This window comes from Mauremys reevesii, linkage group 5 (genome assembly GCF_016161935.1).
Source record: "Mauremys reevesii isolate NIE-2019 linkage group 5, ASM1616193v1, whole genome shotgun sequence".
Taxonomy (NCBI): domain Eukaryota; kingdom Metazoa; phylum Chordata; order Testudines; family Geoemydidae; genus Mauremys; species Mauremys reevesii.
In genome coordinates this window covers 104,451,766-104,474,072 of record NC_052627.1, presented here as the reverse complement: position 1 = coordinate 104,474,072, position 22,307 = coordinate 104,451,766, and the positions used below count along the sequence as shown (strand labels likewise).

Here is a 22,307-nt window from a genome sequence, read left to right as displayed (position 1 = left end):
CCCATTGGGAGTTGGGCATCTGAGTGCTAAAGACAAGCACACTTCTGTGAGCTGCTTTCAGGTAAACCTGCAGCTTTGGGACAAGTAATTTAGACCCTGGGTCTTTGTTGGAGCAGACGAGAGTGTCTGGCACAGCAAGACAGGTTGCTGGAGTCCAGAGCTGGCAGGGAAAACAGGAACACAGATAGTCTTGGCACATGAGGTGGCAGCTTCCGGGAGGGTTTCTGTGATCCAACCCATCACATGCCCCCATTAGATAGCAGATCATTGATAACTGCTCTTTGATTAGTCTTTCAAACAATTTTACACCCACCTTATAGTAACTTCATCTGGACCACATTTTTCTGGTTTGTTTATGAGAATGTCCTGTGGTACGGTGTTCAAAGCCTTACTAAAATCAAAGAAGGAAATTAGGGTGATTTGGCTCGATTTGTTCTTGACAAATACATGAATGCGATAACTTGCTACCCTGTTATCCTCTAGGTGCTTACAAATTGACTGTTTTAATAATTTTGTTCCAGTATATTTCCAGATATTGAAGTTAGGCTGACTGGTCTGTAATTCCCTAGGTCCCCTTTAGACAATGATAGGTACTATGTTTGCCCTTTGTCAGTTCTCTGGGACGTTACCCATCTTCCATGAGTTCTCAAATATAATTGAGAATGGTTCTGTGATTTTTTTTCAGCCAGTTTCTTAAGTACCCTAGGGTGCATTTCATCAGGCCCTGCTGACTTAAATACATCTAACTTATCTAAATATTCTTTTACCTGTTCTTTCCTTATTTTGGCTTGTGTTCTTTTCTCCTGGTTTAGTATTATTTGTGTTGTATCTGGTCATGGTTTACCTTTTTAGTGAAAACTGAAGCAAAATTTGCATTAAACACCTCAGTCTTCTTGATGGTGTCCATTATTAGCTATCCTTTTCCACTAAGTAGAGGACATAAACTTTCCTTCCTCTTCCTCCTAATGTGTGTATATATAGAACCTCTCTGGATTGCCTTTTATGTCCCTCGCAAGGTACAACACATTTTGTCCTTACTTGTGCTGGTTTTTTTACTTACCAATTTTTCCATGTTTCCACTTTTTGTAGGATTCCTTTTTGATTTGCAGGTCATTAAAGAGCTCTCGAGGGAGTCATATTGGCTTCTTACCTTTAATATTGTGCCTTTGAGACAACTTCCAGCTCTCCTGAACTTCTTTTTCCCCTCTGATTTTTCTTCTTATAGGACCTTACCTGCCAGTTCTCTGAGTTTGTTAAAATTCATGTTTTTGAAGTTTGTTTTTCTTATTCTGCTTCTCACTCCTTCCTTTTCTTAGAATCATGAAATCTATCATTTCATGATCACTTTCACCCAAAGTGCCTTCAGGTTCACAACCAATTTCTTCTTGTTAGTCAGAATCAAGTCTAAAAGGGCTGGTTACTTCCTCCACCTACTGAAAGAAAAAGTTGCTCCCAGTACATTCCAAGAATTTATTGGACACTTTGATTTGTCTTATTACTTGTCCAACAGATGCTTGGGTAGTTGAAATCCCCTATTACTATGATGTCTTATGTTTGGATAGTTCTGTGTTTTTTTTGTAGAGATTCCTCACGCACCACCACTTATTTGTTGGTCTGTAATAGATTCCTGTAATGACATTCCCCCTGTTCTTTTCCCCCCCTCTTATCTTCACCCAGAGGCTTTCAATTGGTCTCCCTCTCTCGTCCTTTTGAACCTTCATAACAAGTGTGTGTATTCCTGATGTACAATGTAACATCTCCCTTGTTCCTCTGTTCACCTTTCCTGAGCAAGCTAGACCCCTCTAGTTAAGAGATTTATTTATCCCACTAAGTGTCTGTGATGCCAATTAACTAATTTAGTTTATGGACTAATACTGTCAGTTCTTTCTGTTTATTCCCCATACTCTTTGCATTTGTGTATAGACATCTGAAACAGTAAGCAGAGTCCTCCACTTTGCCCTCTTGTTGCTCTTATGAGTCTCTTGGAATGTTTCATTTCTCGATCCCAACATTTAGCTCTCTATTAAGGTCACTTTTTTTTTTTTTAACATCTAGCTGTAGTCTTTTGTCACCTGCCTCCTTAGAACCTATTACATTCTACATATGTTTGAATTATGGTTATTTTATAATCTTTCCCCTTTTCATTTCCATTAGATGACTCAGAAAGATATCACATTTGTTGCTGATTTTCTTACTGAACACTTCAATGAGGTAAGGTATTTCAGTTTACTGAGTGCTTTTATGCATGCACCCTAATTCTGTCTTGCTTCAGACAACTGACCTGGAAAGGCTGGTTAAACTAAATTGTTTGTTTTTGTTAAAGTGTCTCACTATGAAAAATCACCTAATTCCCCTTGTCTTAAGTACTGTTGGGTCAGTATTTTGTGTTTAAAATTTGTTTTATGTTTGGTTCAGGCACCAGAGCTCTACAATCGTAAAGGAAAATACTTCAATGTAGAGAGAGTTGGTCAGGTAAAGTATCAGGCTATTTATTGAGATAAGAGACAAGGTATATGGACGAGCACCAGTTGGGGAAAGAGGAACAGGGGAGCTAGAGTATTAAGATTATGTAGTTACTAAAGAGCACTCCTTCTAACAACACACACAGCTGTTAAGAGTGGAGGATATTATTTTATCTCCCTGATTATTAGGGAAAGATTAATTAAAAAGAAAATTAATTGGATTAATATCTTATAAATTATTTTCCTCATTTGTGTGGTGTATTTGAAAAAAAAGGTGGAACACAGTTGAAACTAATGTTGATGGAATGAAATTGAAATCTGTTTGCTTGATGTGTTCAAATCATGGGGCCACTAGTATTAGAATCTGAAATTACAGTTTCAAAGATAAATGGTTTATAACTATCTCTGATGAGAAGTTCCACAGCATTTTGAGTAACTTGCTATAACCTGATTTAGAATGGACCACAAAACATTTTCTAAAGACCTGGGAAGAAGGCCCCAAAACTGGGTTATTTATTTTTTAAAAAGGTCAGTTAAGTGAAGATATTATGACACATATTCCTCCAATACGGTCCTTCAGTGAACGTGTCATAATTATCTTGTTTTTAAATGTTTACTGCATGGATCTGTCATTTCTTCCAGTACTTGAAAGATGAAGATGATGACCTTGTATCCCCACCTAACACCGAAGGAAACCAGTGGTTTAACTTTCTTCAAAACAGCACACATCTTAAAGGTATTGCATGCCGCTATTATACTGTGAATCAAAGATACATGTGCAGATTTGACAATATTAGTCATACCTGTGTAGGCATGAGTGCAAGTAGATTATACTGTGTCAGTGCTGACAAATGTCAATGAGGTAGAAATAAACATGCAGATCTCATTTCTCTATAAAGTTGTTTCCAAACAACCCCCTGCTTAATCTAGAATAAGATCACAGTTTTGCAAACTGTTTTTCCTCAAGTATTATAGAATCCCTCTCCCTTTTACATTCTTTTCTCACTCATGTAAATTAGACATCAAGTAGTTGATGCTCATAGTAATTGTTTTTGACTTCCATAGCATGGACCAAATTAGAACAGAGAGACTATCTTGTCTTTCTTTCTATTCACAATCATATAGCATCCTTATGGCAACTACAGCAATTGTTTATATGACAAAATATATCTGGAAAGTTATGTAATATAATTTAGGTATCTTTTCATTTGTTTTAGTGGCTGGAAATAGCTAGCACCGTATAACCAGCCAGCTTTCTGCCACCAGCAGAGAACGCTGCACAATTTGAGAATGATTGTATAAACCAGCTTCTTGTTAGTATCACAAGTCAGCAAGTATTAAGGCATTCGCTTGCCTCGTTATCTGCTTAGAACTGTAAGCTTGAAGGAGCTAGGAACGTAAGTGGTTTTGTGATTGATGCTATAGTTCCAGTTTTTGGTAGTTTTATATTGCCTTCTAATTCAGCGTATATTTATTATTTTTCCAGTAAAATCTTTGCAGAAAAATGAATTAGATATATTTCAGAAGATAATTAGTAACAAATAAACTTATGAAATGTATCATGTCTCAAAGCAAGGAAATTCAAGCTGAAAAAAAATATATATATATATATATATATATTTTTTTTTTATATTGGAGATTTGCCTATCTCCTAGAACTGGAAGGGACCTCGAAAGGTCATCAAGTCTAGCCCCCTGCCTTCAGGACCACTAGCAGGACCAAGTATTGATTTTTGCCCCAGATCCCTAAGTGGCCCCCTCAAGGATTGAACTCACAACCCTGGGTTTAGTAGGCCAGTGCTCAAACCACTGAGCTATCCCTCTCCCTTTTCATTGTGCCTAGACAGTAGATTCGCTAAGAGGAAAGAAACATTTTTTATATAGCAGGATGCTTCATGACACATGTATGGATAGCTGTTGGCTGGATGCAACTCCCCTATTTATAGCATTTGAATTAGTTGGTGGGGAAGAGAGCTGCAAAGTACAAACAGGACCCCAATTCTGATTTCTGTATCCAGACCCACACTGAGCTTCTGCTAGAATGCAAACTCATTTAACTGTATCTTTACAAAAACTGTATTTTTCACTAAAAACGTAATTATTTGTTTGCAGAAAGTCCACTGCTGTTTCCCTATTACCCTCAGAAATCGCTGCATTTTGTCAAAAGGCGAATGGAGGGGATTATTGATCAGTGTCTACAAAAACCAGCTGTAAGTCCTGTTTGTTACAAACGGTGTGCATTTTGGGACAACAATTGCTGCTGTTTTGATCTTTTGATTAATTACTCTAAATTGTTTAAAGTGAATTTAGTACTCATTGAAGGTGCCACATTGCAGGCCCTAAGGGCTGAAGCCCCCTAATTAGCCATAGACGAGGTGTACCACATGGATGGCAGTAATGCAGCTTGCCCTTCTAGTGTGTCTCGAGCCTGTCATATGGCTGAGAAGGTGGTTAAATCTCCCTGCCTGTTCAGTTCTTTGCTTCTCACACACACAACTAGTATCCATTTTTAAATTTAATTCATTTTATTTTCCAAGAAACAGTACAGTGGTTTAAATAAATAATTTTTTAAAAGTGTGTCAAGTGATACTAGATTTTGTGATAAGGACATTTATTCAGAAGGAACTGGGCTGGGTCAGTCTGTTTCAGGTAGGTTGTGATGACTTCAAAAAAGGTGGGGAAGGGGTGTGTGTGTGTGTGTGTGTGTGTGTGTGTGTGTGTAACTGAATATTTTTTTCTGTATTTTGGAATGTTTTAATGGTGTGTTTCAGGATGTGATTGGAAAATCAGTACATCAAGCAGTTTGCATGCCTTTATACAAAGGATCTAAAAGGTACATTTTTTCCCTATACTATGTTTAGTGTTAATTAGCATAGAATTATTGTAATTGTTACCGTTTTGACTTTTTTTGGTTTGCTGTTTTAGTGAGGACTCTACACCTCGATTATTTAAATTACCCTTTATGTAAGTATACTGCTCTTCTTACTGTATTTCATTTACCATGTTTTATGTTTTGGTCTAACTTTTTTGTTTTGTTTTGTATGTTAGGTGGAATGACAAATCCTCCAACTTACATTATGTTCTCTTCACTATGTTAGAAAGTTCTCTTTCTAAAATTTACATTTTGAGGCGGCACACAGATGTTTCCAGGTAAGAAACTGATTGGAAATGAAAAAGTATGCTCTTGGGGCCTGATTTTGCAGCCAGATGTATCTAGATCCAGTTCCAGGCTTAGGACCTTGCTCTTCATTGTTGGATTGAGTTATTTTATTCTTCCATGATTGTATGCTTCTTTATTCAAATGGAAATGTGTCAAGTATTGTTTGCTCCTTCCTTTCAATGAGGAGTAATGGTAATGTTAAATGGGTTCCTCATCTTAACTTTATAAATATTCATCTTGGTCAACTCCTCGAACCTTGTGATAGACTTTGTATAGTTATTACAAAGCTTATCACAATCTGTAAGAATGGGAAGATGATCTCAGTGGTACAGACAGGTTATACTCTTAATTTCTTAGAGTAAATTGCTTTGTTCCAGTGGTTGGTTAGCTCCTGATGCCAAGGTCTGCAACACAATTCTGTAACTTCAGTCCTTTCATCCATATTGTCTTTTGCTTTTCTTCTTCCACACCCCATCCTTGAGAGTGGAAGCAACGTATAGCGTGCCGATCTGTTCACATCTAAATAGGCTGTGCAGTCTGTTCCAGTAGTTGGTGTAAATCTTTGGATTCTGGTATTTTGGCATGGAACTTTAAGGACAAGTAACACAGCTAGTTTTCTCCCTCCTTTAGGTCTGCTAATAATGGACTACTTGCTGTTGATTTTGGAAACTTCTTGAACAACAGTATAAATGAAAGCTCAGATACAAGGTTAGTATCTGAGAAACAGGGTCTTTAATAATTTATCAGACTATGTTCCTTCAAGGGTTTGCTTATTCTACTTAATATTTTTTCAGCTGTTTACACTTAGAGCAACTTGCAGGATCAGGGTCTTTGTGGGCAGACCTGGGCACCTGCTTGCATCCTCATTGATCTTCATAAAGTAACTTACAGGATTTTGGGCAGCTGGCTTACTTTGTACTTGAACTCAAGTTCAAGGAAACTATCATAATTTGCTGGATGGAAACAAAATTAGTTTAGCTCTGAAACTGCTCTTGCCTAAACATGGACTACTGACACTTAAAAACAGTGACACAAAATAAGATCTTAACGAATAATATGCATGAAGTGTGTAATGGTTGGGCATAATTTCCTCAATGCAGTGTCTTTGGGGAATTCTCTTCCCAGGATTTCCCTTTAGTCTGCTCTCCACATCTCAGAAAAGCCGTGTCAGGACAACTTCTCCTTCCAGCAAGGGAGAGCTAGATACAGCTGCCTTCAGAGCTAACCAACCAACACCTGTTTCAGCAATACCCAATGTTTCAGTAATACCAAATATTTCCTGGGTGCTTGGCTTGCTGTTTTGTAGTATTCCCATTCCCTGCCTTTTTGTGTGAAGGATCAGACAAACTTTGGCCCTGAATATCTATCACCTGCCCGTGGCATTGCCATAAAAACAGTGGGCTGCCAAGCTTTCTATAACCGTAGGTTCATGACTGCATATTTTTATGACCTTTATGATCAATAGCACAATACCAGATTAAAAACACTTCCTTTGTGGGCTGAGGCAAAACTTGGATCTAAAATGTGAAACATAAATACTGATCACTTACTTTAAGATCTTTCAGTATTTATTCGTTTACTTTTTGTAAAACTTGATGGACTACAACTAAACACAACATCTCTTTTGCTATAGCTTCTACAGTTGTGTAGATGCACATTTTTATGATGATGAAACTATAACCGTGGTTCTTAAGGAGAATGCTGAACAAGAAGGCAAAGAGAGAATCTTGGCTCAGTTGCCTTTATCTTCAGTGTACGTTGACGAGGACCAAGAAAGGGAATTCAGCTTGAATTCTAGTAAAAGGTATGAAAATATGACCCCCTGAAAATGAAGAGCCGAAAAGCAGATTATACAAGTATCTGATTTGTGTACAGTTATACACTTAACATAGATGTATTTTAAAAAGGAGAAAAATCACTTTTCTTCCTCTGAGGGAAGATGATTACAGTTGATTACAACTTCCAAATCTAATGTTTGGGCATATTTGAGATTTTTTAACGAATGGGAGAGCTAATTTTGAGAATGTACTGAGGAAGTAGAAACTTTGTCTGCTTTTGTGTAAGAGGATTTGAGCCTCGCACTCACTGGAGTACTGGAGACTCAGGAACAGGAGTGAATGCACAAGATCTGCAGTTGCACTGAGAGGGACAGGGTAATAAAAAGTTGAGGGAATATTTCTTCCTCATTCTCCCAGTGTTTGTACCTATGAGTATTATCACTATCTGCTGAAAGAACAGAACTAACTTATCCTTGGAATGAAAGAGCAGGATCAGTGCCTTCCCATATTTATATTCCCATAATGGTTTCAGGGTGAGAAGAGAGATTTTGCGTATATTGTAAAAAAAAATATGTTCAGTAACAGAAATCTAGAATATATGCAGCAGGATCATCACAATGTTTATAAGTCTGTTGCCTGTGGTGCAGTAAAATTTTAATTCTTTCATTTTTGTCTAAGGTTACTCAGGGTAGAGTTGCTGCTTACACACACAAACAATGAATTTCTGTTTTTTACTACATCTAGGCTGGATGAGCAATCTGATGATATTCCTACACGTACTGTCTTTTTGGAGAGTCAGTGGAGAGTACTGGAGAATATGAAAGCTCAGTATGTTGCTGTGAATGGCATTCGGAAAGTTTCTTGTGTGGTAAGTATCATGTTTACAGTCTAGCATATAAATCATTAAGGGAAATAGTGTGCTGGTGCAGTGACTGAAGAGATTGATACTCTGCATCTGTTACTCTTAGGGCAATTATATATACTCGTTCATAAGCTAAATTTTTTTAATAAAAAAGGGAAGCACCAGAAAAGGGGGTCGGCTTATGAACGAGTATAGAGAGGGAGAAGTGGGACACAGCCCCTCCCCCCAACTGAGGTAGCAAGGAGGAGCAGCACAGCCAGAAGGGAAGAGGCGGGGCTAGAGTCTCTCCACTTCTGGCCACGCTGCTCTCCCCCCAGCCTCCGAAGCAGCTGCAGCTCCGGGGCTGGCAGGCTAAAGCCGTGCCACTCGGCCCTGCCCCCCAGAGCAGGCAGTAGCTGTGCCACCTGGCCCGCCGGAGCAGGCTGCAGCCATGCTGCCCAGCCCAGCCCAGCTCGCGGGAACATGCTGCAGCTGTGCTGCTCAGCCTGCTGGAACATGCTGCGGCCGTGCCGTCCAGTCTGGCCCGCCGGAGCAGGCTGCAGCCACACTGCCCAGCCTGCTGGAGCGGCTCCAGCCAGGCCACAGAGATCTTCCCCTGGCCCTCCCCAGGTAAGGTGGGAAGGGATGGGAAGGGGAGAGTGGGGGGGGTCCCAGGCTAGGGGTGGGGTCATGTGGGGGGTGGTCACAGGGGTTACTCCCCTGACCCCCAGCTTCTCCCCCACCCAAAACATTTCCCCACCAGTTGCTGACCCGGCCCCTCAGGGTAAGCAGCTGGCGCGCTGGGACACTTCGTTTGCGTAGGTTTACCTCCGTGCCTGCAGACACTTGAGGTAAACAAACCATCTCAGCCCACCAGCAGCTTATCCTGATGGCCCAGAGCCAAAGTTTGCTGACCCCTGAATTATAGGGTCGGCTTATGAATGGGTCATAACAATTTTCTATTTTTACTTATTCATCTTGGGGGAGGTCGGCTTATAAACGAACCAGCTTATGATCAAGTATATATGGTAACTTGTTTTGTAAAAAAATGTTTTTTATATCCTGTGTTCTACAAGATCCTTAGAAAGAAAGGAGGAGACAACCTGCATCTTCTCTCCAGAGTGGAAAAAATTATAATTATAGAACTTAAATGTTTGCTTGCTTCTGTGTAGATAGATTGGAACAGGTTAGTTTAGTCATATTTACCTTATTCTAAATCTGCTGTAGCAATGAAATAGGTTTGTCACTAACTTATTACTTGACTTCACTCCATTTAAAAGAAAATCAAGGTTTTGGTAAGTGCTGTTTTTAAAGGCATTGGCCAAAATTTTCAAATCATTTTTTTTCTGTTAATTTTATTAATGAAAACTTCTAAATATTTCCATAGCTAAGTTCAAATCTCCGTCATGTCAGAGTGTTTGAGATGGATGTAGAAGATGATGGAGAGGCAGAGGAAGAGGAGGAGGAGGAAGAAACGACTCCGATTGTGGGTGGTGAACATGAAGAGCTGACTCTGTCTGCAGTTAACCACAATAGTATGTGTGGTGGTTCTGCTGAGGTGGCAGATGAAACAGAAGAACATGAATCAAGCCTGGATTCTTGACCTGATCCTTGATATTTGTGCCTTCACTATAACAAAGAAAGGAGAGGAGACTAAAAGCTAACTTCAAACCATTGATATTTTTCTTTGTTCTGTACCAAATATTCTATTAATGTTGTGGATGTTGTAGAATACTACACAGCGCCTCAAACAAAACCCATTTTTTTTTTGCTCCAGAGTGTGTTTACTGAATGTTCATTCTGTTACAATTAGTTTGTAACAAGCACAATAGTTTCTTTCTGGAGTATTGAATATATGTGGGGAAGGGGGTGGGAGGGGGGGACAACTGGAGTTTTAAAGGGACATAACCAATCTGTGTAGCACATAAATTTACCTACCTGAGGAGAACGTGTTCTAGGGGTCAAATTTTCAGATGTATGCTTAATGTTTATGTCCAGTTGAGGGGTGCGAACACTCTGTGCCCTTGAAGCCAAGGTTTACATACGTATTTGACTAACACACACAGGTTTGCAGAGATGCATTGGGTATTTGGCTACCCATGTTTAGCTGGTGCACGTTTCAAAAGTTTAACTCATACTTTTGTAATTCTTGCTTGTGTTACAGGGAACCCAAAAATTGTTAAAACAACCCCCCCCGACCCACCCATTAAGGTTGTTAGACCCCAACTATGTCTGTGTTACTTTATATGCAACAGAAATATATTGCAACCTGTGATGTGGTGAATGAGACAATTCTTGAACATTTTCCCCTGTGTATTTTATGATGGAAAATTGTATTATTACAGAGAATATATTTTTCTATTCTGATGTGTTTGTATGTCCCATGTATGCTTTCAGTTTTGCCATATTCATCTCCTTTACTAATTTATGTTTATTGTCAGAGTGTTGTGGTGCTCAATGTGAAAGCTAGAAACTTGTTTAAAATCTGAAAATGTTTGCCTGTTGCTGAATAGTTGGCCTCCTTTGTTCTGTAACTGCAGCTCAACTCTTTGAATTAACAGTGCTGCTAAATACATAATACTATAAAACCGTGTGAGTGAAACTTTGTGTGACTTGAATTGGGGAAGTTAACTCTTACGCATGTGTTCCGGTTCTATGCTTTTTTTAAAATAAAAAAAAATTACTATAAAACTTATACAACTATTCTCTATAAATTGCTTTTCTTTGATTGTGTTGGTGTGTCTAATGCCAACGAGTGATTCTAGAAATTATAATTCCCACCTTATCAATATGTAATTTGAAATGTTTTGTAATGGACCCTTATTGGATGTATAATTCTTACTTTCTAAAGAAAGTTTGTGGGCCTTTTACTGGCAGAGAGAGCTTTGTAACTGTAAAGTGATTGGTGTGGTTTGAGAGGTTTTAGTCTATGAAGCTCCTTAAAAATCAGCTCCCTCCCATCTCCTATTGGACTATCTAAAAGTTCAAAGTCTGCTGTCTGCAGAGTGGGCTTGCTTATTGCAGCATTTACTACTGCTGGAGAGCAGGCTCGGTTCAAGTCTTCCTTAGATTTGAACTGTGAAATGGCCTAGTTTGAGTGTTCTGGAAAACAAGTCACCTGGATCCACCTTCTTTTTAAGTGGCTATAGTGCATGAGGTTTGAAGCATTGCTTTCTGCTTTGCCACAGTTTGTTTTTCTAAGGGTACGTCTACACTACCCACTGGATCAGCAGGTAGTGATCAATCTATTGGGGATCGATTGGACGTGATAAAATAGATCCCCAATCGCTCTGCTGTCGACTCCGGAACTCCACCGCGGTGAGAGGCAGAAGCGGAGTCGACGGGGAGCGGCAGCGGTCGACTTGCCGCCGTCCTCATGGCCAGGTAAATCGACCTAAGATATGCTGACTTCAGCTACGCTATTCGTGTAGCTGAAGTTGCGTATCTTAGGTCAACCCCCCCGTCCCCTAGTGTAGACCTAGCCTAAATCTCTGTAATAGGTCCTAAGTCCTGTACTACAATATGCTCTTTAGAAATACTCAATTATTACTTCCATTCATCTTCTCCAGTCTTCCTAACCCAGTGTATACAGCACATATATGCAAGGGCCCAGTCCTGCACCCACTAAAATCAATGGGAGCTTTGCTGCCAGCTTCATTAGGTACATGACTGGTCCCTAAATCTCTAGTATGCATAATACAAATGATGTGTCAGTTTAGAAGTATTTCCCAGCCTATTTAGGTTGGCGACTCGTTAACTAAAGTAAAATGTTTTCATGACCCCCTTACATTTACTATGGAAGTAGGAAGTACAAAAGATAAGCCTATATAATTTGTGTGTGTGTCTTTCAAGAGGTTGACAGAATACTTGACCTCGAAGGGTTGGAGCGCACAACAATTGGGGAGCAAAATTTTCTTTGTTTAAAATTTGTAATACATTTTTCAACACCTCACAGCCGCCTTGATCATCTTTTATGACCCTCCTAGGGGTTACAACCCACTGGTTGAGAAACACTGGATTAGAGCCTTTAGTCTTTCCTGCTGATGTTTCTTTGCAGGCACTCCTTGGACTTACGACACAATGGGTCCCTGAAAATCGCATCTTAAGTCGAAATGTCGTAAGTTGGAACTGAGCATGTATGAACATAGATTGAGCGTCATAAAGTTGAAACGGTGTCAATTTATAAACAGCGTGAGTGCTGTTCGTCGTAACTCAAACATGATTGTTGGAGCCCATCGCCTTCATCAGATAGGACCCCAGTTAGCCCATTTGTTGCTGTCATATATTTAGTTTTGATGGGCGGTATGTGGCCAGTCCTTTGATCTTATCTTCTCTAAGACGTGCTTGTACTCCTGGGGGAATTCTGTGCCACTGTGTGTGTGCAGAATTCATGTCCCCCACAGATTTCTTTGCTTCCCTGTAGAAAACTGACTTTCTGACAGGGAAGCAAAGGGAAGCTGCAGGAGCAGTCATGCACCACTCCCTAGCTGTGCATGTACATAATTTCTGGCACCTGGAGCAGCCGTCGGAGAGGTAAATCACTGCAGGGCTGGGGACACCCCAGCCAGTGGCTCCTACCCTGAGCCAGAATCAGCTGCTAGTCCAGGCTGGGCTGGAGGCAGGAGAGGATGGGACTTCCTCTTACCCTGCAAGGAGTGGCTGGGACTGTGTCAGACCTACCCCTAGAAACTGCTCCTAGCTCCAGGAAGTTCAGAATCCTCCTCTGCTTCCTGCCCCCATTGCTCCTCAGCTGCAGGTGAAAGGGTCACTGGACAGGGAGCTGCTCCCCCATCCACCCAACCCCCATGCATCTGGACCTCCCATACCCAGACACCCCTGCCAAGCCTCACCCTGTACACCCAGAACCCCCCCCCCAGTCCTCCATACCTGAACCTCACCCCATTGAACCTCAATCCCTGCGTCTGCAGCCCCCTGCACCCAGATCCTCTGCCTCTGGACCACCCCCTACTGCACTCAAACCCCACCCCCTGCACCCCCACATCCAGACCCCAACTAGATGCCCCCATCCCACCAAACCCCACTCCCCCAGTACTCAGACACCCCCCTGCTGAAACCCTCACACAAGATCCCTCCGCTGAGCCCCAACCACTTTCACCTGGAAACTCCTTCAGCATCCCATCGGCCCTGCACTTGGACACCCCCACAACAAGCCTCCGTGCATCCAGATCTCCCCATACCTAGCCCCCCAACACTGAGCTGCCTGCACCCAGATTGTCCCACACAGAATTCTCTCACCCCACACCTGGATCTCCCCACACTGAGCCCCTCCGCCCTTGGATCCTACCTGGTTGAGCCTGCCTGCCCCACACTTGGTGCAGAGGGGCAAGGCCCCAGGGTGTTTCTGGGGAAGGCCCAGGCCTTGTGCTGTGTCAGGGTCAGGTGCAGCCTCACCTCTGAGTGCATGTCCCAGGGTGGCGGTGGGAAGGCTGCAGGGTGATCTCCCACTTTCGTACAGCCGATGGCCTGTGCTCCCCACTGCCATGCTGTAGCCTTTGCATTTATTTATTGACAAATAAAACTTGGAGAATTTTGCAGAATTTTAAAATATGCACAGAATTTTAAATTTTTGGGTGCATAATTTTTAAATTTTTGGTGCAAAATGCCCTCAGGAGTAAAATTTCTTGTTCTCCAATCACTCTAGTTGCATTTCTACTCTCGGTACCATCTCATCTCGTCTAATATCATCCCTCCGCCATGTAGCCCTTCTGTGATTTCACAACTGCTGTTCTGTCCCCACTTTCTTCTTGCTACACTATTGACTCAGTTGCTAAGTCCTCTATTCTGCTTTCTCCTAAATTCCGTTGCCTCTCCCTCCCATTTTAAAGCCTGTCTCTTTTACCCCAAACATCTGATTTGTTCCATTCTGTGCCATTGAAGGAAAGTCCCTAGTTCATGCAGACTTGCTCTACTACAGATGTGTTCTTTCCTCCTTCAGTTTTAATACCTTCTTGGTCAGACAGCACCATTTCAGCAACAAACACGCCCACAATCCCAGTTGCTTAATGGTAACCTTTTATTCTAAAAGCTGCTGCCTCCTTTCTTACATTCGTCTCCCTGCACTTGGTCTTTCCAGCTTCTTCAAAAAATTAGACAAGATCTACCATATTTTCCTTCCTTTTATTCTGTCACCAATACTGGGGTTCTTCAGTTGTTCATCTCCTCTAGCCCCTCATTCTGCCTCACTGTCCCTAACCCCTTCCTAATTTCACTAGCGTCCATGCTGATCATATGACTTTCTTTCCTTTTCAAACCCTTATGGTCCTCTGCTTCCCTTCAGAATACAAGCATGCTATGTACAATTCAGGATCTTATAGCTCTCGTTACTATGGCATCTGATCACCTATGCTCCCCCTTCAAAAATCCAGCCCTTGACTATGTCAAACATCATTGTTTTTGGAGATGGTGGATCAGGAGGAAAGACAGAACTTAACCACCCCCTGAAAAACTAAATACTTTTAAACCAGCCCCAGTCTGTTTTTTCCATCCTGCTAATGATAACTTTGGAGAGTTTTCCAGGTTCATAGACTGTAGACCTGGGCAGGAAACAGTTTTTCAGCTTGCAAAAATTTGAGATTTTGAAAAACTTTCCTGTTCCTCAATGGGACAAAAGTGAGACCTTTTGAGCTCTTTCTGCAAAAAAACAGCAAGAGAGAGTCTGACTCTTAACTAGCCTATACCATTGGCAATGACCTTGGATTTGCAAAATCCAGTTTCAATTCCCACCTCTTCCTGACTTGAACTGGGGTCTTCTCTCATCCCACCTGAGAGCGCTAACCACTAGCTTATAGAGTCGATTTCCAGCTTTCTCAAATTCTCTGGCTGGAACTGTTCCAAACTCACACTTGGGGTAGCACACCAGACCTGCCTCTATAGCCATTGCCAAGTGGTTAGAGAACTCAACTGGGACATGGGAGACCCAGATTCAAATCCCTGCTCCCAAATTGGGCAGAGCAGGGACTTGAACCTTGATCTCCCACGTTGCAATGGCGTGCCCTGACCAGAGGGCCTTTTGGCTATTGTGAGGTAGAGCTCCCTGAGGTTTTTGATCAGCAATTCCATCATGGATCTAAGAAACCATTTTGTTGAAACTGACTCCCACACAGCTTTTCAGTTTTAATTAATCTACATTTTCAGAAAAAAAGACCAAAACAAAAAAACCCACCACACACATTTTGTTGAAAAATACTTGACCAGCTTTACTTACCAGGGATGCAGATTTAAGGCTCTGAATAATGAAATTCACTTATTTAGACACAGTTTGAGTTTGGAAGTGTGAGAAATGAACCTTTTGCCTGTTCATGTTTTCAGAAATTTTTGAGAGAAGAAAAATGGCTTTTTGTAAACTCTACTACTCAAGAATATGGACACATCACTAAGCATTGTGTAATTATAAGAACAGCATGTGCTCCTTTGTGTCAGACTCTTATTTATGTTGTTACTGCAGGAAGCCTGTTCTTCTGCTCTCAAAAGTGTCCATGCTAATCTAATTTTAAAAAATTCTAGCCTTTTTTTTGTTGCAGAACAAAACCTGCAAAATATAAACCTAGTGCTTGCTAGATGTTACACTGTGGTTTTTTAACTAAAACCCATGAATTAGCCATGGTCCTCCTACTGCTGCCCAGTCCAAGCCTTTGTCACCCACACAATCTGTGGTAGTAGGTCACCTCCATTTTGTTGGGACTCCTGACTGATCTGTGGATGTAGGAGTTGCTTAAGCTTCCCCTGCTGCCACTTGAGAAGAGCTCTCTTGCAGACTCAAATGGGCCATCTACATCAGCGCTAGCTCCTTTATTGAGCTGATTTCCAGCCACAAGGACTCACTCAGTATCATTGCTGGCCCAGGCAGATGAGAGCTGCAGTAGTAGCCCTCAAGGAAAGGATACAGGGTGTTAGAAGGGAAAAGAACAGACAGGCAAAAGGGGGAGAGAGAGAGAGAGAGTGTGTGTGTGTGTGTGCGTGCTCGGCCTCCCTGTCCAGCATCTGTCATCTGGTAGGATCCTTTCCCCTGCAAAGAGGACCCATCCCACCCTAAATAATGAGGAGTCAATTAATAAAGGTAAAATCAAATAAAGTGTATTGAAGGATTCATAACAAAGAGTGGGGCAGATAAAAGGGGGAATAAACAACAAAATAGTGCGATACAGTGATTACCCCCTCAAAATCAATCCAATAAACAAATTTAAAAAAAACCCTTCTTCATAGATCAAAGCGATGGCAGGTGCTTGGGACCTCAATCCTCCGGCTAATGGCAAGCCTTTGGAGAGGAGCTCCAAGGAGTCCCTTGATGTTCCTTTGGGATCACGGGAAAGCAGAACAGATGGGACACTCAGGAGATGTTGTTTCTTCTCTTTCTCTCTTCTTTTTACAGGTGAGGAAGCTGTTGGAGAAAATCCCTAACCCTTCTACCACCAGGATGGATAGATGCCTGCAGGTAAGACCCGTGACCCATGACCGTTCCTGACTGTCACTTAGATGGACAGCCCTGAGGCCCTGTCCACTGCAGCCTTTTATACACTTGCCTGGGAAACCCCTTAGAAAAGGCAGGAAACCCCTTCTGGGAAACCTCTTAGGAAAAGAAAAAAAAAACATTCTGACTGGAAGTTGTTTAGAACTCCAGGAGAAATAAAAGAGCGGGAAAAGTAATCCATAGCTCATGTGGGCATAAAACTCCATTTTGGAACCAACATGGATTCTTGTAGTTACAAAACATCTGAAAGTGAACCCAACCTAACAAGGGGGGAGAAGAATGGAGTCTTCACCTCCTGCTGTTGGGACCCTCCTTGGGGTCCGAGTAATTAGAAGAAGGATGAACCTTAATGAGAGGAGAGGAAGAAAGGTGTTGCTATATGGAACGTCTCAGAAGGGAAGTGGAAGAGAATGGAGAAAGGGAAGCTTTAAAGGGGAGAGAGAACAATAAGGAGAAAAAGAGATTGGTGTGGAAGTGGGAAAGGAGAAGTGTGACACCCTCTAGGACAGCCCAGACCTGAAGAAGAGCTCTGTGTGGCTCGAAAGCTAGGCTCGCTCGCCAACAGAAGTTGGTCCAATAAAACATATCTCACACCCACGTTCACCCTCTAGGTTAGTGACTTGTATTTAATTATATGCCGCTCTAGTATAGCTACCCAGGCAATATAGTACAATAATGTCAGACTGACTCCTAATGATACCAGGAAATCTCCCAAGAGACTTCTGGCCCCAGCAAAAGTGCAGGTTTAAAATAATTTATTCTATGGTGTTAATGAGGACTGCGTCTTTAAGACAGACAGAGCCAGGACTCTTGACTTTCTCCCTGCCTCCAGGGGGCACCACGCACTTGCCTCTGTATCTTGGAAGGTAGCAGCTTCTTCCTGCCTTGGGCGTTGTGAGCCCAAAAGGCCCTGCGGTGGCAGGCAGCACTGTTATCGTCTCAAGTGAGGATCCAGTGCTATGGGGCCAAAGGCACTTAGGGAGAGGGCAGTAACCACAGCATCCACCTTCTAGCCTATGCCCTTGCACTGTGCGGCAGGATGAGCTGATAGGTGGTGACTACAGGCAGCAGCAACAAGGAACACGGCCTTGCAGTCAGAGGACATCGAGGTAGGTGAGAAATCAGCCTGGGAAGTACCTGCAGAGAAGTACCAAGGCAGAGGGTATTGATTTTGGGGATTGATTTGATTTGTGGAGGGTCTTTTGATGGGAGGAGGAAGTGACAAATCTGACTGGGTGGGGAGGATTTATAAGACAGGCTGTGTTGGCGGTGGGTGGGTCAGTATATGCATAAGGGCAGAAGAGGGATGAGCCACTCCACAAATTTTCTAGGTGCTGTACTGAAATGTATGTAGCGAAAGCACCGAACTAATTTGTAGAAGTTGCTGGAGATGGGTAGTGGAGGGACTGGAGGATTTGGCAGCTGAAGAGGCAATAACCAGGGATTTCGCATTTGAGAAAGAACTTGGATTATTGACACTCTAGAGCAGGGGTCGGTAACCTTTCAGAAGTGGTGTGTTGAGTTGTCATTTATTCACTCTAATTTAAGGTTTTGCGTGCCAGTAATACATTTGAACGTTTTTAGAAAGTCTCTTTCTATAAGTCTATAATATATAACTAAACTATTGTTGTATGTAAAGTAAATAAGGTTTTTAAAATGTTTAAGAAGCGTCATTTAAAATTAAATTAAAATGCAGAGCCCCTCCGGACTGGTGGCCAGGACCCAGGCAGTGTGAGTGCCACTGAAAATCAGCTCGTGTGCCGCCTTTGGCACCCATGCCATAGGTTGCCTACCCCTGCTCTAGAGGTAGCTTTAGCCTTTTGGCAAGTGGAAGGGGCTGGATCTCCTCTCTCCTTATAGGCATAGTCTATGGCAGTGACTCTCACCTTTCCAGGCTACCGTACGCCTTTCAGGAGTCTGATCATCTTGCATACCCCCAAGTTTCACCTCACTTAAAAACTGCTTGCTTACAAAATCAGACATAAAAATACACAAGTGTCACAGCTCACTATTACTGAAAAATTGATCACTTTCTCATTTTTACTATATAAATTATAAAATAAATCAATTGGAAGATAAATATTGTACTTACATATCAATGTATAGTGTATAAAGCAGTATAAACAAATATTTGTCTACATGAAATTTTAGTTTGTACAGACTTCAGTAATGCTTTTTATGTAGCCTGTTGTAAAAACTAGGCAAATATCTAGATGAGTTGATGTGCCCCTTGGTAGACCTCTATGTACCTCCAGGGGTACGTGTACTTCTGCTTGAGAATCTATGGTGACTTTAATTTTGCTGGAAATGCCTTCATCCCAACCACAGCAACCATCTTACCCACTGCATCTGCTCAAGTGTCAGCCACTGCAGTCAGTAACAATGGTAAAGCCAATTAGTTTAGATATAGTGCTAAAATGATGGCCAGCTAATATTGTACAATGCTATTGGTAAGCTTTACAGTCAATACCACATGAGCAGAAGGGGAACAGCTAACATCTCTCATTAAGCTGTTGTTTCAGGCTCTGTAGACTCAGGAAAACAACTTTGTATTAAAAACAACTTTGCATTCAGTTCATGTTTAGGAGGTTTTCTTCCCAATGACAAAGTCTAGAAACTCACATTTTAACTAAAAGCTGGATTCCATGCAGCAAATGCAAGAGCCCCAGAAGTGTGGAATACCTGGGGCTCTGCTTATGTTACATCAATATTACTGGATTCTATAGTGACATAGCTGGAGATAAAGAGAGAAATTCACCGGAACAAGCCCAAATTCCCCAACAGCTGGGCCTTAGTAGCCACCAGCCCTCCAACATAATTGCAGACCTATTAGCAACTGGTGTCTACGTACACAATCCCTAACAAGTAACAGAAGTAGCTGGGTTTCCCTTGTGCTGCAGAGGAGGCACCGGGGCCCAAAAGATGCCTCCTCCTTGAAAATGAATTGATTAAATTCAAGAATTTCCTCAGAGACTTATTTTGGGACCTCCCAGACACCCATAGGTGAGTTCCTTTATAAGAGAGTCTATTAAACAAGCTGTAGGCCTTTCCTAGGATGCATTCCACATCCTTCTCTTATCTGGTCAGTATTTACAGATAAGCATTCGGGGCAAAGGTAATGAAATATCGGGTGAGATATTTATTTTAAACTAAATTTTTGATGAAGTAACCAACCATTTCTAGGCAAGCTCAAAGAGCAGCTGCGTAAAATGTCATTGTGAACTGAAGAATAATAAACTTTATCTCTTGGATGTGGAATTGATTGACTTCCTATTTGTCAGTTGGTGGGGGGACAGGAATGATTTAGATTAAAACAAAATAGATAAAATTATTCAGATTTCTCTTTTAGATACATATTTTTTATTTTTTTTGTCCTACAGTAATACAACTATATTAGACTCCACGTCTCCCTCCTTTAGTCAGTCCTCAGAATATTGGGAGTTAGGTCTGGGATTTTATGATGTGATACTGTTTTTAAATATGGATTTAAATTGTTTTCAAGGTGGGTTCATTTTACATGTTGATCATTTAAATGAAAGTATATGTAATCAATACTAACTTTTAATTATTTTTTAAAAAGTTCTAAGGTAAGAAAATAAGCTGGTGAAGTAAAGCAGATGAGAGTTGAAATGCTATCGTTACAATACATAAAAATAATCTCCTTTAAATTGGTCTGTTTTCCAGAGCTTATTTCAGTATGTATTAATCCTTTGAGAACCTGAAATTATATTATATAACAAGGTACAAGGGCATACTGTTAGATTAAACACAATTTAACATTATTGATGTCTAAATTCTAGTTAGTAGCTTTTTTCATTTCTTGCCCTAAATAGCTGTGTAGTTTTGCTGTGTACTGTTAAAAGTTGCGGAGTTTCTCTCTAGACGTGATGGGATTTGCTCATAGATTCATAGTTTCTAAGACCAGAAGGGATCATTATGATAATCGAGTCTAACTTCCTGTATAATATAGGCCATAGAACTTCCCCAAAATAATTCCTAGAGCACATCTTTTAGAAAAACATGCTGAGATATGGCCAAATAAAGGTCAGTTGGAACTTTAGATCAGTTTTGGAGAGAATATAAAATGAAACTGGAGAACAGAAACTTGAGGCAATGCTTGTTAATGATGTGTTTGATGAGATCCTGTGAGAGAGAAAGGGGTAGTCCAGGGTTGGCTTTCAGGTTTTTCTATAGTACCTATCATCTTGGTATCTAAGTGTTGTTGCATTGGTTAAACAGAAACAAACCAGAAGTCCTTGCACGCCAAATTCAACCCTCAGTTATATATGTAACATCTCACTGAAAATGGCTGGGTGTAACTGAAAACAGAATTTGGCTTTAAATCTCTACTATCTTTGTGACAACAATCTTTGGTCTCATCTCAGAATTCACAATAAGTGACTGTAGCTCATCTGTGAAACTCCTGGTAGGAGATTCCATCATCATTCTTATGACAACAGTCTAATGCAGTGGTGGGCAACTGTTGCGTTGCAGGCGGGCCGGATAAAGCACAACAACCAATATGATTGCAAGCTGAATCATTTATTATTTACAATGCCTCATATTATATAGGCTTCTCCATATTAGCAAACGTCAGACACACCAACATTACATTGCTGCTGATTGGTTCTTTGTCTGATACACACACTTTTCACATGCATGGCCCTTTGCTTACTGGTTTCCCATTTCCCATGCAACTTATCTGATCCCAATTAGGCCACCTGGCATTTGCCTCGCTCTGGCAGTTCCCTACTTTCTCATAACAACTTTATCTAACTCCTCTATTCTTGTTGTCCTGCTGCTGTAACTTTCCACCAAGGCAGCATAGGGATGATGTAACCCGACATCTCCCCCTCTATTCTTAAAAAAAAAGAAAAACATCCAATAAACCTCTTCAAACTTCATTGCAAAGGGCGTACAAAACAGGAAAATCACTTCATCAATTAAATCATTTACAATAATACAATTGCATCCTGGCTTACTTCTAAATTCAAAGCTATACACAGCTTAAGGGTTCTTACTATTAACTTCTGCTTTTAAACACTAAAAAAAAATCACCACTTATATGCCCGTAGCCTAATACAATTACAATTACATAGCACAATATACAATCTTCAATTAATGCAACAAAATTATTTATGGCCAAACAATTACAAACTAATTTCTTTGCCTACATGTATTTACAAAAATTTCAAAACACCAAAAACTTTTCTCTCTCAGCATTTTTACAAAATTCAGCTATTATTCCCTTTAGCAACCACAGAGTTAACTTTTTACTCTGCCTAACATTACTAAACATAGTTAATTACCTTTTCTATCAACTACACCCTCAAGGTTATCAACCAGTTTTCCAAGCTTGTTGTCTGTTGCCCGCCGCCTGGGCCCGATCCTTTTTTCCTCTTCAAGTTCTCTATCTATTGCGTGCCTGCCTGGGCCCGATCCATATTTCCTCTTGCTAAGCCGTTCCTTTTATGGACACCAACTTATCCCACTATCAATTTGGCTAGGAGGGTGTACTTCTTAACTAGCCCCTACCCTTCGGGTATCTTCTGTGAACAACTATCTGTACTTTCCCACCG

The 22,307-nt window shown here is 41.1% G+C and overlaps 1 protein-coding gene and 1 long non-coding RNA gene across 2 annotated transcripts in view; both read left to right on the top strand.

Annotated features, from left to right (window-relative positions):
* The window catches only part of ANAPC4 (anaphase promoting complex subunit 4), a 31,132-nt gene extending 20,217 nt beyond the window's left edge, over nt 1-10,915 (top strand). Inside the window, exons 18-28 of the mRNA XM_039541561.1 lie at nt 2,155-2,211; nt 2,416-2,472; nt 3,105-3,198; nt 4,574-4,671; nt 5,233-5,294; nt 5,387-5,425; nt 5,510-5,611; nt 6,252-6,329; nt 7,255-7,425; nt 8,144-8,267; nt 9,628-10,915. Of these exons, the coding sequence (XP_039397495.1) occupies nt 2,155-2,211; nt 2,416-2,472; nt 3,105-3,198; nt 4,574-4,671; nt 5,233-5,294; nt 5,387-5,425; nt 5,510-5,611; nt 6,252-6,329; nt 7,255-7,425; nt 8,144-8,267; nt 9,628-9,843 (1,098 nt within the window). The 3' untranslated portion in view covers nt 9,844-10,915. The remainder of the gene's footprint in view (nt 1-2,154; nt 2,212-2,415; nt 2,473-3,104; nt 3,199-4,573; nt 4,672-5,232; nt 5,295-5,386; nt 5,426-5,509; nt 5,612-6,251; nt 6,330-7,254; nt 7,426-8,143; nt 8,268-9,627) is intronic.
* A 6,734-nt stretch (nt 10,916-17,649) lies between these two features.
* The window catches only part of LOC120406787, a 59,313-nt gene continuing 54,655 nt past the window's right edge, over nt 17,650-22,307 (top strand). Inside the window, exon 1 of the long non-coding RNA XR_005599582.1 lies at nt 17,650-17,837. This is a non-coding gene — a long non-coding RNA (uncharacterized LOC120406787). The remainder of the gene's footprint in view (nt 17,838-22,307) is intronic.